This window comes from Syngnathus scovelli, chromosome 9 (genome assembly GCF_024217435.2).
Source record: "Syngnathus scovelli strain Florida chromosome 9, RoL_Ssco_1.2, whole genome shotgun sequence".
Lineage (NCBI taxonomy): Eukaryota > Metazoa > Chordata > Actinopteri > Syngnathiformes > Syngnathidae > Syngnathus > Syngnathus scovelli.
Genome location: NC_090855.1, coordinates 16,162,714 through 16,175,513, shown reverse-complemented (window position 1 = coordinate 16,175,513; position 12,800 = coordinate 16,162,714). Strand labels below are relative to the sequence as shown.

Below are 12,800 nucleotides of genomic sequence, written 5' to 3'. Positions count from 1 at the left end.
TCAAGACAAGTAGAAGTAAAATACATCTGATTGCGTCAGTGTTTATATGGTCAAAAATCTGAGAAGGCGACCTTGATGCTACTTTTGAGCCGATGAAATTGCAGCGGGATTATTTTTGCAAAGTTCCGCCTTGCGAGGTGTCAATGCCACCGAGGCGCCGGTTGCTTTGGAACCACTTGAGCTGGACTCCAAAGTGACTTTTTTTCAAACGTGAAATGAGAGTTGAAGGCTACAAAGACGGCATTATTATAGAAGGAAAGCTGCGTTGCCTTTGAGTAGCCAAGGCGCCATGGCGAACGCGTATTGGCAGTTTGGCGGGACAAAGCCGGTGTCCTCCATTTGCGGCCTCCTGTTTGCTTCACCTGTTTGTTTCACCCCACCGCTGCCCCCTGCAGGAGCATCGCGGCGCTGACCCTCATCTCCTTGGCCACGCTGCTGAATTTCCCCAACCCGCTCAACGCCATGCAGATCCTGTGGATCAACATCATCATGGACGGGCCGCCCGCGCAAAGGTAAGGGCTCCTCACACAGGCTTAGCCCTACTTTGAAAGCCCGAGCCGGGTGGGAAAAGGCCAATTTTTCAGCCTAGCCTGGCCTGGCCTCATTCCAAGCCTTAGCTCACCAAGCTAAGCGATGGCATGTGCGTTTGTGTCCTCAGTCTGGGCGTGGAGCCAGTAGACCGTGCGGTGATCCTGAAGCCGCCTCGCAACGTCTCCGACAGCATCATCACGCGTGGCCTCATCGTCAAAGTTCTGGTGTCGGCCTTTATCATCGTGTGCGGGACGCTCTTTGTCTTCTGGAGAGAGGTGGGCGCTCGCGCTCTCGAGCTGGCCGCTCCTCACAGCTGCTCCTTCTGGCCGCTCCTCACGACTCGTGTCTTGCAGCTCCAGGACAACGAGATCACCCCCCGAGACACCACCATGACCTTCACCTGCTTTGTCTTCTTTGACATGTTCAATGCGCTCAGCTCTCGCTCACAGGTCAGTTGGCTTGCTGGCCTTTGCCCCTCCCGGACGCATTCCTGTATCCTAATGTGCGTACGTGCGTGCGCACAGACACGCTTGGTCCACGAGATGGGCCTGTGCAGCAACCGCGCGTTCTGCCTAGCGGTGCTGGCATCCATCATGGGCCAACTGCTGGTCATCTACTTCCCGCCGCTGCAGCGCGTCTTCCAGACCGAGAGCCTCGGCGTCTTTGGTAAGTGGACCAAAGCAAGGGTTTAAATCTTCTCAAGTGTCAGTCGGCAAGAAAGCAGAGCACAGTGGCAGTGGCGGCCACTCTTGGAGCGACGCAATAACAATTTGCAAACCAGCCAAATACATTTTTAGCCAGCCAAAGAATTTATGACACTAACGTTTATTAGCTGAGCTATGCTATGCTGAGCTATGCGCATGGTCCCGTTGAAAATAAAGACCGTCCCGTTTGTCAGACCTGCTGTTCCTGGCGGCACTGGCGTCATCAGTGTGCATCGTGTCGGAGGCCATCAAGCGAGCCGAGCGGTGGCGAAGCGCGGCCAGGAGGGCACCCGGCGACCGCTTCCATCAGGTGTGACGCCAGCCAACGCCCCATCTGACAGAATCAGATGGGAAGGACTAAACCCTGCCCCATCGGTCACATTCCTGCTCTTTCCTTCCTCCTGCTGGCGGGCGCTCTCGTTCACTTTCCTCCTGCAGGAAGTGTGTTTAGATTGACTCTGTGAGCTGTCGCCACAGGCCCATCTGTTGTGAGGACGCCACTCACTAAGCACGCCCCCGACGGCGTCAACACCACCAGGCTCGTAGGCTGACCTTCTGCTTGAAGTTATTTGAATAATCCTTTTAGGCCCCCAGTCTTCCAATCCTCCCGTGATGATTCGGGAGCAGGGAGTGAGTCCGTGATTAGGGTGGGGTCCTCTTCAGAAGAAATCCGGCCATCGCCACAATTAGCCGCTGCTTTTGTTGGATTCTTATCGGTGGCTATTCCACAAAATGCCTCACCCCTCTTTTTTGAAAAGCCTCTTCAGGTGGGAATGAGACCCAAAGACCGCTGCTACAATGGTGCGCTCCTTCCCTGCTTCCCGACACTATTAACCGCGGGCGGGCCTGAAAGCGTTAGTTCGTTGTTCCCCCATTGCTGCAAAGTGCTTCCAGGCAGCTGCCCTTCTCGCCAACCCAACTCTCGATTCTTCGACATCCATGATGCCGTTGACGGCAGCGCATGGTAAAAAGCACCCAGTTGGCAAAATTTGGGCTTTTGTCAACACAGGATGTTTGAGGGCCAAGCTGCTTGACCAGAGGAAGCCAATATTGTCTTGGAAGTACTATACATGGCAAAGCAGCTTTGGTTTTAAAAGATTCTTTTACTTTGTTTTTCTCAAGCGAAGTTTCCCAATCGTGACAAAGATGAAAGAGAAAATAACACTGAAGAATTTTGTCCCCTCTATGCTCATTTTTATTTTTAAACCCCATGAAGTGAAATGGCGGCTATTTGGTGGAGGCTTCTGTTTTAAAAACGACTGTTTTTTGCTAAAAATGTCCACGGGAAATAAAATGCAAATATTTTTGTTGCTTGTTGAAGTGACTGTTGGGTGTTTATTTTGAGCTGTCCCCGTCTGTTGCCGCCGGAAGTCGGGAGGACAAGGCCAACAAGAGGCGGCTTCAGGCTTCCGTTGGCCACGCCTATACTCATCGACAACTTGTCTCCCTGACCTTGTCGTGACGTTTTCAACTTGTCAAGTGGAAAGGGAAAGTGCTTCCAGGCAGCTACCCTTCTCGCCAACCCAACTCTTGTTCTTCGACATCCATGATGGTCCACTTGCATGATGCCGCCGTTGACGGCAGCGCATGCTAAAAAGCACCCAGTTGGCAAAATTTGGGCTTTTGTCAACACAGGATGTTTGAGGGCCAAGCTGCTTGACCAGAGGAAGCCAATATTGTCTTGGAAGTACTGTACATGGCAAAGCATCTTTGGTTTTAAAAGATTCTTTTACTTTGTTTTTCTCAAGCGACGTTTCCCAATTGTGACAAAGATGAAAGAGAAAATAACACTGAAGAATTTTGTCCCCTCTATGCTCATTTTTATTTTTAAACCCCATGAAGTGAAATGGCGGCTATTTGGTGGAGGCTTCTGTTTTAAAAACGACTGTTTTTTGTTAAAAATGTCCACGGGAAATAAAATGCAAATATTTTTGTTGCTTGTTGAAGTGACTGTTGGGTGTTTATTTTGAGCTGTCCCCGTCTGTTGCCGCCGGAAGTCGGGAGGACAAGGCCAACAAGAGGCGGCTTCAGGCTTCCGTTGGCCACGCCTATGCTCATCGACAACTTGTCTCCCTGACCTTGTAGTGACGTTTTCAACTTGTCAAGTGGAAAAGGGAAAGCTTGTCTGACTGCTGTCACGCACATTTCACGCTCCGCATGAAGGAAATGCGCTCCCAGCTGATCAGCCTCCGGCTGCTCCACGTGTTCCATTTCATTAGCAAGCGTCGGCGTTCAATTGAGTCTTCGGGGAATTGAGGAGTCCAGAAAACCAACAATATTGACTGAATGAGGTCGGACAGCGTGCTTTGACAGATATTGCTGCTGAAAATTAGCCTTCTGTGGAAGACAAGGCTGCACAAAGTTAAAAGAAAGCACACAATGTTGCGTGCCTGCTTGATATAGCATATAACACGATGTTAGCATGTGCATCCAATGTTCTAATTCAACAGTTTTTTCCGCAAACCGGCAAGCTGGAGAAAGCCCCCGTCACATTTGACTTAGTAATATGACACACCGCATCTATGTGCATGTGTACACCAGTGGCGGGCCGTGCGTTTCACACCTAGGTCTTCAATAGTGCTCTGTCTGAATTCACCCAACCCTCAATAACTATTTTATGGCTATAAAACTTCTGCTGCAGGTACAGCTCCAACACACATAAAAAAAAAAGCATAAAAAATAACCTGATAAAATTGCAATATTATTTAGGAATATAGCAACATTTCACTCACCAAAAATCCTGATTATCCAATCCATTCAACTTCGTCTGCTTATCTGGGGTCAGGTCGCGGGGGCAGCAGCTTTAGGAGGGACTCCCAGACTTCCCTCTCCCCAGACACACAGCTCATCCCAGGGGATCCCAAGGCGTTCCCAAGCCAGCTGAGAGACATAGTCTCTCCAGCGCTTCCTGGGTCGTCCATGGGGTCTCCTACCGGACATGCCCGGAACACCTCCCCAGGGAGGTGTCCAGGAGGCATCCTGATGAGATGCCCGAGCCACCTCATCTGGCTTCTCTCAACGTAGAGGAGCAGCGGCTCTACGCCGAGTCTCTCCCGGATGACCGAGCTTCTCACCCTATCTCTAAGGAAGAGCCCGAAAACTCATTTCGGCCGCTTGTATCCGGGATCTCGTTCTTTCGGTCACAAACCATAGCTCATGCCCACATGTGAGGGTAGGAGCGTAGATCGACCGGTAAATTGAGAGCCTTGCCTTTTGGCTCAGCTCTCTCTTCACTACGATGGACCGGTACAGAGTCCGCATTACTGCCGACACTGCACCGATCCGCCTGTCGATCTCACGCCCTGCCCTCACTTGTGAACAAGACCTCAAGAGACTTGAACTCCTCCACTTGGAGCAGGATCTCATCGCCGATCTGGAGAGGGCATTCCTCCCTTTTCCGACCGAGGAACATGGACTCGGATTTGGAGGTGCTGACCCTCATCCTCGACCACTTCACACTCGGCTGCGAACCACTCCAGTGAGAGCAGGAGATCACTGCTTGAAGAAGCCAACAGCACCACATCGTCTGCAAAAAGCAGAGACGCAATGCTGAGGTCCCCAAACCGGACACCCTCAACGCCTCAGCTGCGCCTAGAAATTCTGTCCATAAAAGTTATGAACAGAATCGGTGACAAAGGGCAGCCTTGGCGGCGTCCAACCCTCACTGGGAACGAATCCGACTTACTGCCGGAAATGCGGACCAAACTCAGGTGCAGTTTGCTAACTCTGACAAGTACACTCTCTGACTATCCAATCAAAGTGTGTGAATACACTGATGTTTCCGTACGCCTGCTAGAGGGCCTTGGTGTCGCCAACTCAAAATCCGATTGCTTGAAGCAACAGTTTGATTGATATTTATTTTGTGCTACAGGGCCCGCAGAACTGATTGTGTAGGCGTCCAGGCAGATTTTTTTTACCCTGGCAACAAATAGTGGCTGAAATGTGATTGGTTAAATACTTAAATATGAAAATACACATCTGGAAGCAGTGCAACCAGAGGGCTAGCAGTGAAAGGAAACGGACTGACCATTTGGAATTATTTAATATGTATTCGACAAAACATAATTACCGTAATTTCCGGACTATAAGCCGCGACTTTTTTCCAAAATTTTGAACCCTGCGGCTTATAGTCAGGTGCGGCTTATATACGATTTTTTTCATGATTTTTGTGATGACTTGATCACTTTTATACACTCGCAAAAAGGCTGTGGACCACTGTTGTGCGGTATCTTGAAGAACAAAACAACAACAAAAATACTATTTTGAAACACTACTATGGCCGCTGCTTATTCTGGCTGTGTTGCTTGTGACTATTATGAGCTTTAGTAGAAATACACGCTAGGTGACCTGCGTCAAAGGGCTCTAAACCCTTTTTCATACTCTGCCATGTTACTCAGAGATTACACAAAGCAGTGGCGCTGTTTGGACCATCTGCATTGTATTAAAACCCAATCAATCAGCATTTAAATTCAATTCTTCTGACATTGTGCTCACCAAAAACAAGTTGTAATGAATGTGAACTTTTAATGCATTTTATTCAGAAGGTTACTTTGAACCCTGAGGCTTAAATGGCGGCGCGGTATATTTATGGATTTTTACGGCTTTCTGTGTACTGTCTTTCTTTGTAAAAAACTCATGTGCACGTGCGGCTTATAGTCCGGTGCGGCTTATGTAAGAAAAAAACTAAAATATCCCTGAATTTTAGCTGGTGCGGCTTATAGTCCGGTGCGCCTTATAGTCCGGAAATTACGGTAACATCAGTCTGTGATTCAGATATTTGTAGGCCAGCAGAGAAGGCCTTGCAGGCCCTGCCAGCCCACCACTGGTGTACACACACTTTTAAGGTGGACTGGGCTTGAGTCGGTCTGGTCCTTCTTCCTGATGAAAGCTGCTCTCTTTTTTGCTACTAAGAATTTTTTTCCCCCTCTCTTGCGTTTCCTGCTTCGGCAAGCTAAAAAAAGAAAATATAGAGTTGAGCCCGTTGCCCGTCGGATGCTAATTTGTAATAATGAATACAGTGGTGAATACAAATACAATCAATTTAGTTGAGAAGATTTTGATTGTCCCGCGGGGGGCAATTTGCTTTGCGGCAGAGTGTTAGGAACAAAAAAAGAAATCACCTATGTCAATGCACAAAAAGAATACGAAATGAAAGGCTCTGAGAGGCTGCAAGTGAAGTGCTGACTCGCTCATGATTGGCGTGGCCAAACGCGTTATGAAGCTGCACTCACATGAGCCTCCGCCAAGTTGGCTTACGGCAATTCAGCACAACGGCGCACCACATCCACTTTTTCAATTCTTTGTTTTCCCTCCAGAGCCACTACGCAAACTCGAGGATCCTTGAAAAGAGGGTGACGAAGGTCGAGCGAGCACAGGGAACCAATTGCAAGCAAATTGATGAGCTCATGACGCACAAAAGGCTGAAATGGGACCAACATAAGGAAGACGGGGCGGAGAGGAAAAGCCCACCTAATGACAAGCGCAGGGAAACAAGATATGATGGGAAACAAAACAAAATAAGTTCAATGCAATACAAAAGCCCACAAATGTGGGCAACGGGACCGGTCAGCACAAGAGTAGCGAAGAATTTGCCACCAAGCGTTTTCCGCCCATCCCCAGGAGAGTGGCGGACAGGAAAAGATAGCCCACCAGTGAACGAGTCCAAAGGGCCCGAGGGTGTTTGCGGCTAGGCGTTGCGGGGATTTCTGCATGTCCGTTCCTGGTCCCAGTCAGGATGTGTGACAAGAACCTCAAGCCCGTCATATTGAGGCACAGCACAGTCGCTGAGGTTTCTTTAAGTCTCTGGCTTGTGTCTAATTTTGTGATGAAGCCTTGAAAATGACCGTCTGTGTCAACACCAAAGAGTTAAAAGAAGTCAGGATGAGCCGACTGCAACATGTGGACTGGATTTGGCTTTACAAACGGGTGCGCCGTTTGAATGTGATGGCTTGATGGAGAACATGGTCGCACCCCCTGTTCTAGAGGGTGTGCGCACTTGTGCAACCAAATGCTCTCACTTCTTTTTAATTTCCCTCAGGGAAATATTTTTCTGGGGAGTTGCCATGTCCACAGTCTGAAATATTTCAAGACGTCTGCTGTGCTCATTCTGTCCAGTTTGTTTCATGCCGCCAGAGTGACTTGACAAATTTGTCTGGTTGACTTTTGATTTCTGGGCTGGACTGGGCTGAACTTGATGTGGAGTTGCAAAAGTCAAGAAAGGTGGTCATTCATCCGGCCTGCCCGTGAGGCCGTTACGTCACGCCTCCTCCTGAAAACCCGCCGTCCCGCCCACCGCCGCTCTCACAAGTGCTGGCTCGCTGGCTCAGCCACCTCTGCTCTTCATCTTCAGCAGCTGTGCCTTGCTCATGGGGTAAGTACGTGGCTTTTTTGCCCTGTGAGCAGCGAGGCTATGGGACTTTTCCTTTTCTGCTCACCCGTCTCCTTGCGAGATCGTTCCAGGGTCTACACAGCCTCTAGCGCAGGGGTGGGCAAACTTTTTGACTTGCGGGCCGAATTGGGTTCTAAATTTTGACCGGGGGGCCGAACCAGGAGCAGATGGATGTAGTTTTTGTGTGAAGTAATATAAACGACCTGTAAAGGTCATTGCATAAAAGGTTTTGGCCTTTAGTAGGTAGTAAAGCGTTGATATTCAAAAAAAGTTTTTTGAAAACAAATGCATTTATTAACAGCATTAAAAAAAAAGAAAAATACCTAAAAAACTGCTATCAGTGATTCTCATAAAATACGACACTGTTATTATGAATAACAGTCTCCATCACTTCAGTGCCTGCAGGTCAGATTAATGAAAGATGTTTATCTTATGAGATCACATCAAACGGCAAACATTCTGACCAAATATATCATCTTGAAGAATCGGTGAAAGCATACATCTAAATTAAGTAATCAAAACGGCAACACGGTGAGGGGTATCTGAAAATCAGAGCAGAGTTTTAACTCACAAACACCTGGTAACAGAGGTGAGGAAACGGAAAACACTTCCTTAAAGTAAGCCTTAAGAACTTTACAGGTTAAGATTAGTCACAAACAGGTGGTGCATCAATGTCCTTGAGCATCCTGCATTGTTTGAAAATGAGAATGGTCGCTAGTTTCAATCCCTGCTATTTGTACAGATCATATTCAAAATGCATTTTTTTACAACAAACTTGAAAGCCTCCCCTCCATTTTCAGTGGGAACAGTATTGTTTGTCTCCCTTTTTTTGCTAGTGTGTCATAGTCTGGAGTAAAATTTGTTGTGGCAATTCTTAGGAGAGATCCGAGGTGTTGGTCCGTTTACCTAGATCTGTGACGGGTTGATGTTGATGTTCATGTGGCTAAACGTCACGTCGCGTACGTCGAGCCAAATTGGCCACTCTTTTTAAACACTCGGCACTCAGTGTCCACCTTGCTTTTCCTTGGGCGAGTCATTTTAATGGAAGGATTCCAGGGGAAGGTTTGTGGGTGGCTTTAGCGTAAAACTGTATCCGAAAGCTCGGCGCGCAAATTACAAGAATGCTGTCGTCACAGCCCACGCTCTGAATTCGGCACTGATACAAATAGAGCGCGAGTGCGCCATTTCCGTATATTGAGTACGTACACGCACTTGTGAGTGTGCACCGAGCTTTCTGACACGGCTTCCGGTAGTAAATGCGCAGGCGAGCGGTTCCCCATCTACTGGGGAAACGCAGTCATTGCAGGCAAAATTACCGAGAAAAAAAGAAAAAAAAAGTTTAATAATACAATTTATTTAGGGTTGGCGGGCCGGATTAAACGGTCCCGTGGGCCGGATGTGGCCCGCGGGCCGTAGTTTGCCCATACCTGCTCTAGCGTCTAGCCCAAAGTTAGCAGGGCTTAGCTACAACTCACTGGAAAGCAAATACTTTTAAATTTCCCAAAGAGTGTTAGGTGGTCGTCTGAACTTTGTTTGATTGAATGATGGATTTATTTCGAAAAGCCCGATTGGCTCCCGTGCCACAGTCGAGAGCAGATTGGCGAGCCGGTTGTGGACAAACACATCAGAGTTGATGGCGTTCACTTCTTCTGTAGTCCAAGGTAGTTTAGCTAAAATCCCACTAAGGAGGCAACGCCAGCAGTAAGACAGCTCGGATAGCGTCATCCGCCATGGGTACACTGAGCTCCCTCCATCTCACACAAAAGCCTATGGAAGTTGTTAGAGTGCTTGAAAAGCCCGTTTGTGTACGGCTGAGCGTACGTGCCTTCACCAAAGAGGGCGATTTCCACGCTGGTTTGGTGGCGGAACATTAGAGTTGTGCGCAAGAGCAGCTGACTGCCTCATGCCGCCGCCACCTTAGAACTTGGGGCCTCCCCCTGACAAGCCTGTAGGCTTCTGCAAAAATCGGTAGCGCTGGACTTTAGCCAAATCAAATGCACTGACTTCCTTTCTCTCTTTGTGCCTTCAGATTTGGGGAAAGAGACGACATGTCTGTTCGTCACAATCACGAGGTGAGGTGGGCCTACTACGTGTCACGTGCCACATGTCACGTGCCATGTGTCAAATGTGTCACTGAAATCTCTGTGGATTTCATGTCTAGATGAGTGTGGTGCTGAGGCTCTCGCACCTTCCTCTGGTTCGCTCGGCGCTGAGCTCGGTGACTTTTGCATACTCGGAGGTCAAAGGTCGCTACCCTCTACTGGGATTGGTGGGCAACGCGGCGGAGGCAGGTGTCCGGAATGCCTCCGTGGTGGCCTTGAGCGGCGCCACGCCCCTGGTGCAGACCCTCTGGCCTCAGAGTGCGTACGCCGCCGCTAGCCATGCCGCCGATACTTGGCCACTGTGGCATGGCCGTCCCATGCTATGTCATGTGTGTCTTTCTCTGCCCCGTAGTCGAGGCGGCCAACAGCTTTGCTCTGGTGGGTCTGGATCAGCTGGAGAGGAAATTTCCCGTCCTGAACCGCTCCACTGACGAGGTTGCCATCTTGTTTCTTCTTCTTGTGATTGAGAAAGCGCCTCCGTTGTGATTGGGGCTTAGAGAACCATCCGAAAGGGAGGGGCATGCCGTCGCTTGGATTGGGGCTGAACGACAGTGGCGGCCAACACCCTCTAGGCCTGTTCCAAAAAGAACTCAGCCCTCATGCTGTGCAAGTGATTGTTGAAATTGGAGCCTAGCAGAGATTCAGGCAGCCGTCCCCTTGGGAGTTTGGCTGCACGAGACGCACATTTGTCCAGCGGCCATGTCGTTTCGTCATCGATGACATGAAAAACGATTTGGCTAAATGACGCGGGAAACATTCAATCGATGCCGTCGCATAATGGCTGTTGCCCTATGACGGTCTGCTTTGTCATGTGATTATGTAACATGTGGCGCGTCCCCATCCAGGTGGTGGGTCACCTGAAGGATGCCTTCTTCCTAACGCTGGACGACATGCAGTTGTGGATGCTGGACGGGCTGGAGCAGATGGAGCGCCTGTCTCAGACCGCCCGGGCGGCGGTGAGGCAGTTACAGGACTCGCAGGTGGGACGCGCCGCCTCGTCAGGTTTGGATGACGTGCTCAGCCGCCTGGAAAGTGCCGCTGCCTACTACATGCCACTGCCGCCCACGTTGCGTGAGTAGCAAGCTCCTACTTTTGTGGCGAGTGCAGGTCGTAACGGCGCTTTGTGACATGTGCCGTCTTGAGGTCGTGAGTGGGAGATGCGGGTTCAGGCGTACGAGGACGAAGATGACAGCGATGAGCCCGGCCCGTGGACCCGCGTGCGCAGCCTCCTTCTCAGTATCAGCCTGCAGCTTTACCACCGCATGTTCAAGGTCAGAGAACAGCTGGAGGACGCCACCGGAGCCCTGGGGGACACCGTCCGAGCCGTATGTGGCAAGCTGAGGACAACGCTGGCCTTTGATCGCAACTTATGACTTGAATTTTCTCCGTGAACACGCTCTGACATGCACGGGAATCCCACCATTTTGTTCACTGCAGGTGGGGCTGGCGGCCATCCTGGACCTGTTGGGGGAGCTGCTGTGGAACCTGCGGAGCTTGCTGGTGGCGCTGGTATACCGGGCCGAGAGCCTGCGGGAAACGAGCCTGGGTCACGTTCGGAAGCAGGCCGTCGCGCTGGCGGAGCTGCGCCCGGTGCGGCAAGTCCGAGAGCTCCCGCTTCAGGTGCGCCGTCTCCTGGGGGACCTTCAGGAGCTCTCCAAGATCCTCCTGCAACTTGTCATCAACGCCACGCCACTGTACGACTTGGTGAGTCTGCTTTGTCCTGGCCAATCGGAGCTGACACCTTTCAAACGGGTCTCGGCACGATCTTTGAACGGTGCATGTTCAAAGGGGCATGTGGGCGGCATCTTCTCAAGTGCTGACTTGAGAAGCACACTTTCAGATGAGTTAGATCATCACATTTGAGACACACGGCTGCATGTTTTCAGAATATCTGGGCTGATTTTGTTGTCACGCTGGAGGCATGTTCCCAGGTGTCGCGTGTTGCTGGGTTCCCCTTGATAAGCGAGGCCGTGTTTCCCATATGTGTGGTGCATCAGCTCCAGCGGCCGTCCGACAAGGAGGTGGAAGACTTCCTGAACCAGGAGGACTTGTGTGCGGACAGCTCGTCCCGCCGCAGCTCGGCCAATAGCCTGTTCCTGAAGGCCATGGATGGTCGTCCTCGCCGGCGCAAGAGTCTCTATTCCAGGGCCGCCCGTAGCCCGGGCCCCGACCCCCCTGCTGCCTCCGGCCGGCGCTCCAGCCTGAAGCAGGAGCCGGAGGCAGATGGTTCCTCAATGCCTTCCGATGGCGCTGCCCGCCGCCCCTCCGCCGCTGAGCTCATCCTCACGCCGCTCAAGCAGTTTGTGTCGCAGAGCCAAAAGGCCTTTGAGTACCTCAACCCCAACTCTGCGGAAGAGGCCATCAACAGCGCCAGCGACTGATGGGCACCGGGTTGTCCCCGTCGCTACACGCTGCCTCCGCTGCGGCCAATCACCCGAGCGCATACACCTTCTCCAAAGTAACCGTGGCAACCCTGCTTCCCTCTGCTCTCGCTTGAACGCCCGTAGCGCCTGACGTCGGTGCTGCTAACGCCTGCTACACACTTGTGGATCTTTCAAAGAGCCCCGTTGTGTTGGTGTGTGCGTGTTTGCCTGGCTGTGTCAGGCTTCCTTCAAGTCTAATGCACGCACGTGCCTTGCTAACAGCTAAGCCACCAGGAATCACCGTGACAGCCGCTATCGCTGATTATTTGTAGTGTTTCTGTGTCCGCAACATCCCCCAATAAAGCTTGTCATACCTTCATCGTGGGACTGCTCCAACTAGTCAGCTTTCAGCAATGTCTGAAATGTGCTGGAAGCATATTTGAAGGCTGATTCACCCCTCTTGAGGTTCATTTAGACAGTCGTGTTGCTGCCGTGTTTCTTTGAACCGCCTTTTGGGCCTGTTTGACGTTCACGCAGCTCACGCGTCAAATAATTTATTTGCATTGGAACGTTCTTTTCATTTGCTGTTTGCTCAAGCCGATGCAAAGTCATCACCCTCCGCTCCCTTAGAAAAAGCTGTGTGCAGGTTGACGGCTCGGCGATGGGAGTTCACATCCGGAGGGCGTCCCTCCGCTCGTCCTCGCTCGAGTCG

General features: G+C 50.8%; 3 protein-coding genes across 11 annotated transcripts in view; 2 read left to right on the top strand and 1 right to left on the bottom strand.

The window, feature by feature from the left end:
* atp2c1 (ATPase secretory pathway Ca2+ transporting 1) overlaps positions 1-2,555 on the top strand; it is a 23,888-nt gene extending 21,333 nt beyond the window's left edge. For all 3 annotated transcript variants that reach the window (XM_049729749.2, XM_049729748.2, XM_049729746.2), the window contains 5 exons: positions 396-512; positions 659-806; positions 885-980; positions 1,056-1,197; positions 1,430-2,555. In XM_049729749.2, the coding sequence (XP_049585706.1) occupies positions 396-512; positions 659-806; positions 885-980; positions 1,056-1,197; positions 1,430-1,551 (625 nt within the window). In that variant the 3' untranslated portion in view covers positions 1,552-2,555. The remainder of the gene's footprint in view (positions 1-395; positions 513-658; positions 807-884; positions 981-1,055; positions 1,198-1,429) is intronic.
* The window catches only part of dcst2 (DC-STAMP domain containing 2), a 70,976-nt gene continuing 60,173 nt past the window's right edge, over positions 1,998-12,800 (bottom strand). For all 5 annotated transcript variants that reach the window (XR_011087443.1, XM_068651929.1, XM_049729765.2 and 2 more), the window contains one exon: positions 1,998-12,800. Coding sequence is in view for 4 of the 5 variants with exons in the window: in XM_068651929.1 (XP_068508030.1) it covers positions 12,758-12,800 (43 nt within the window). In the remaining variant the exon portion in view is untranslated.
* plin6 (perilipin 6) lies at positions 7,353-12,467 on the top strand. 3 transcript variants are annotated; one of them, XM_068651932.1, is made up of 8 exons: positions 7,353-7,605; positions 9,653-9,695; positions 9,785-9,983; positions 10,078-10,160; positions 10,571-10,796; positions 10,869-10,996; positions 11,163-11,429; positions 11,657-12,467. In XM_068651932.1, exons 1-8 carry the CDS (start codon positions 7,601-7,603, stop codon positions 12,104-12,106), a joined length of 1,401 nt encoding a protein of 466 aa, XP_068508033.1. In that variant the 5' UTR covers positions 7,353-7,600; the 3' UTR covers positions 12,107-12,467. The 3 variants fall into 3 exon arrangements, with proteins under 3 accessions (XP_068508033.1, XP_068508032.1, XP_049585733.1); XM_068651931.1 differs by having other exon boundaries at positions 7,365-7,605; positions 10,869-11,050; XM_049729776.2 differs by having other exon boundaries at positions 7,374-7,605; positions 10,869-11,050; positions 11,723-12,467.

What these genes read in the sequence shown, in the direction of transcription:
- plin6 (XM_068651931.1), top strand. An exon ending in CTGTTCGTCACAATCACGAG is followed by an intron (nt 9,696 to 9,784) that starts GTGAGGTGGGCC and finishes TTTCATGTCTAG; the next exon opens with ATGAGTGTGGTGCTGAGGCT. An exon ending in TGGGGGACACCGTCCGAGCC is followed by an intron (nt 11,051 to 11,162) that starts GTATGTGGCAAG and finishes TGTTCACTGCAG; the next exon opens with GTGGGGCTGGCGGCCATCCT.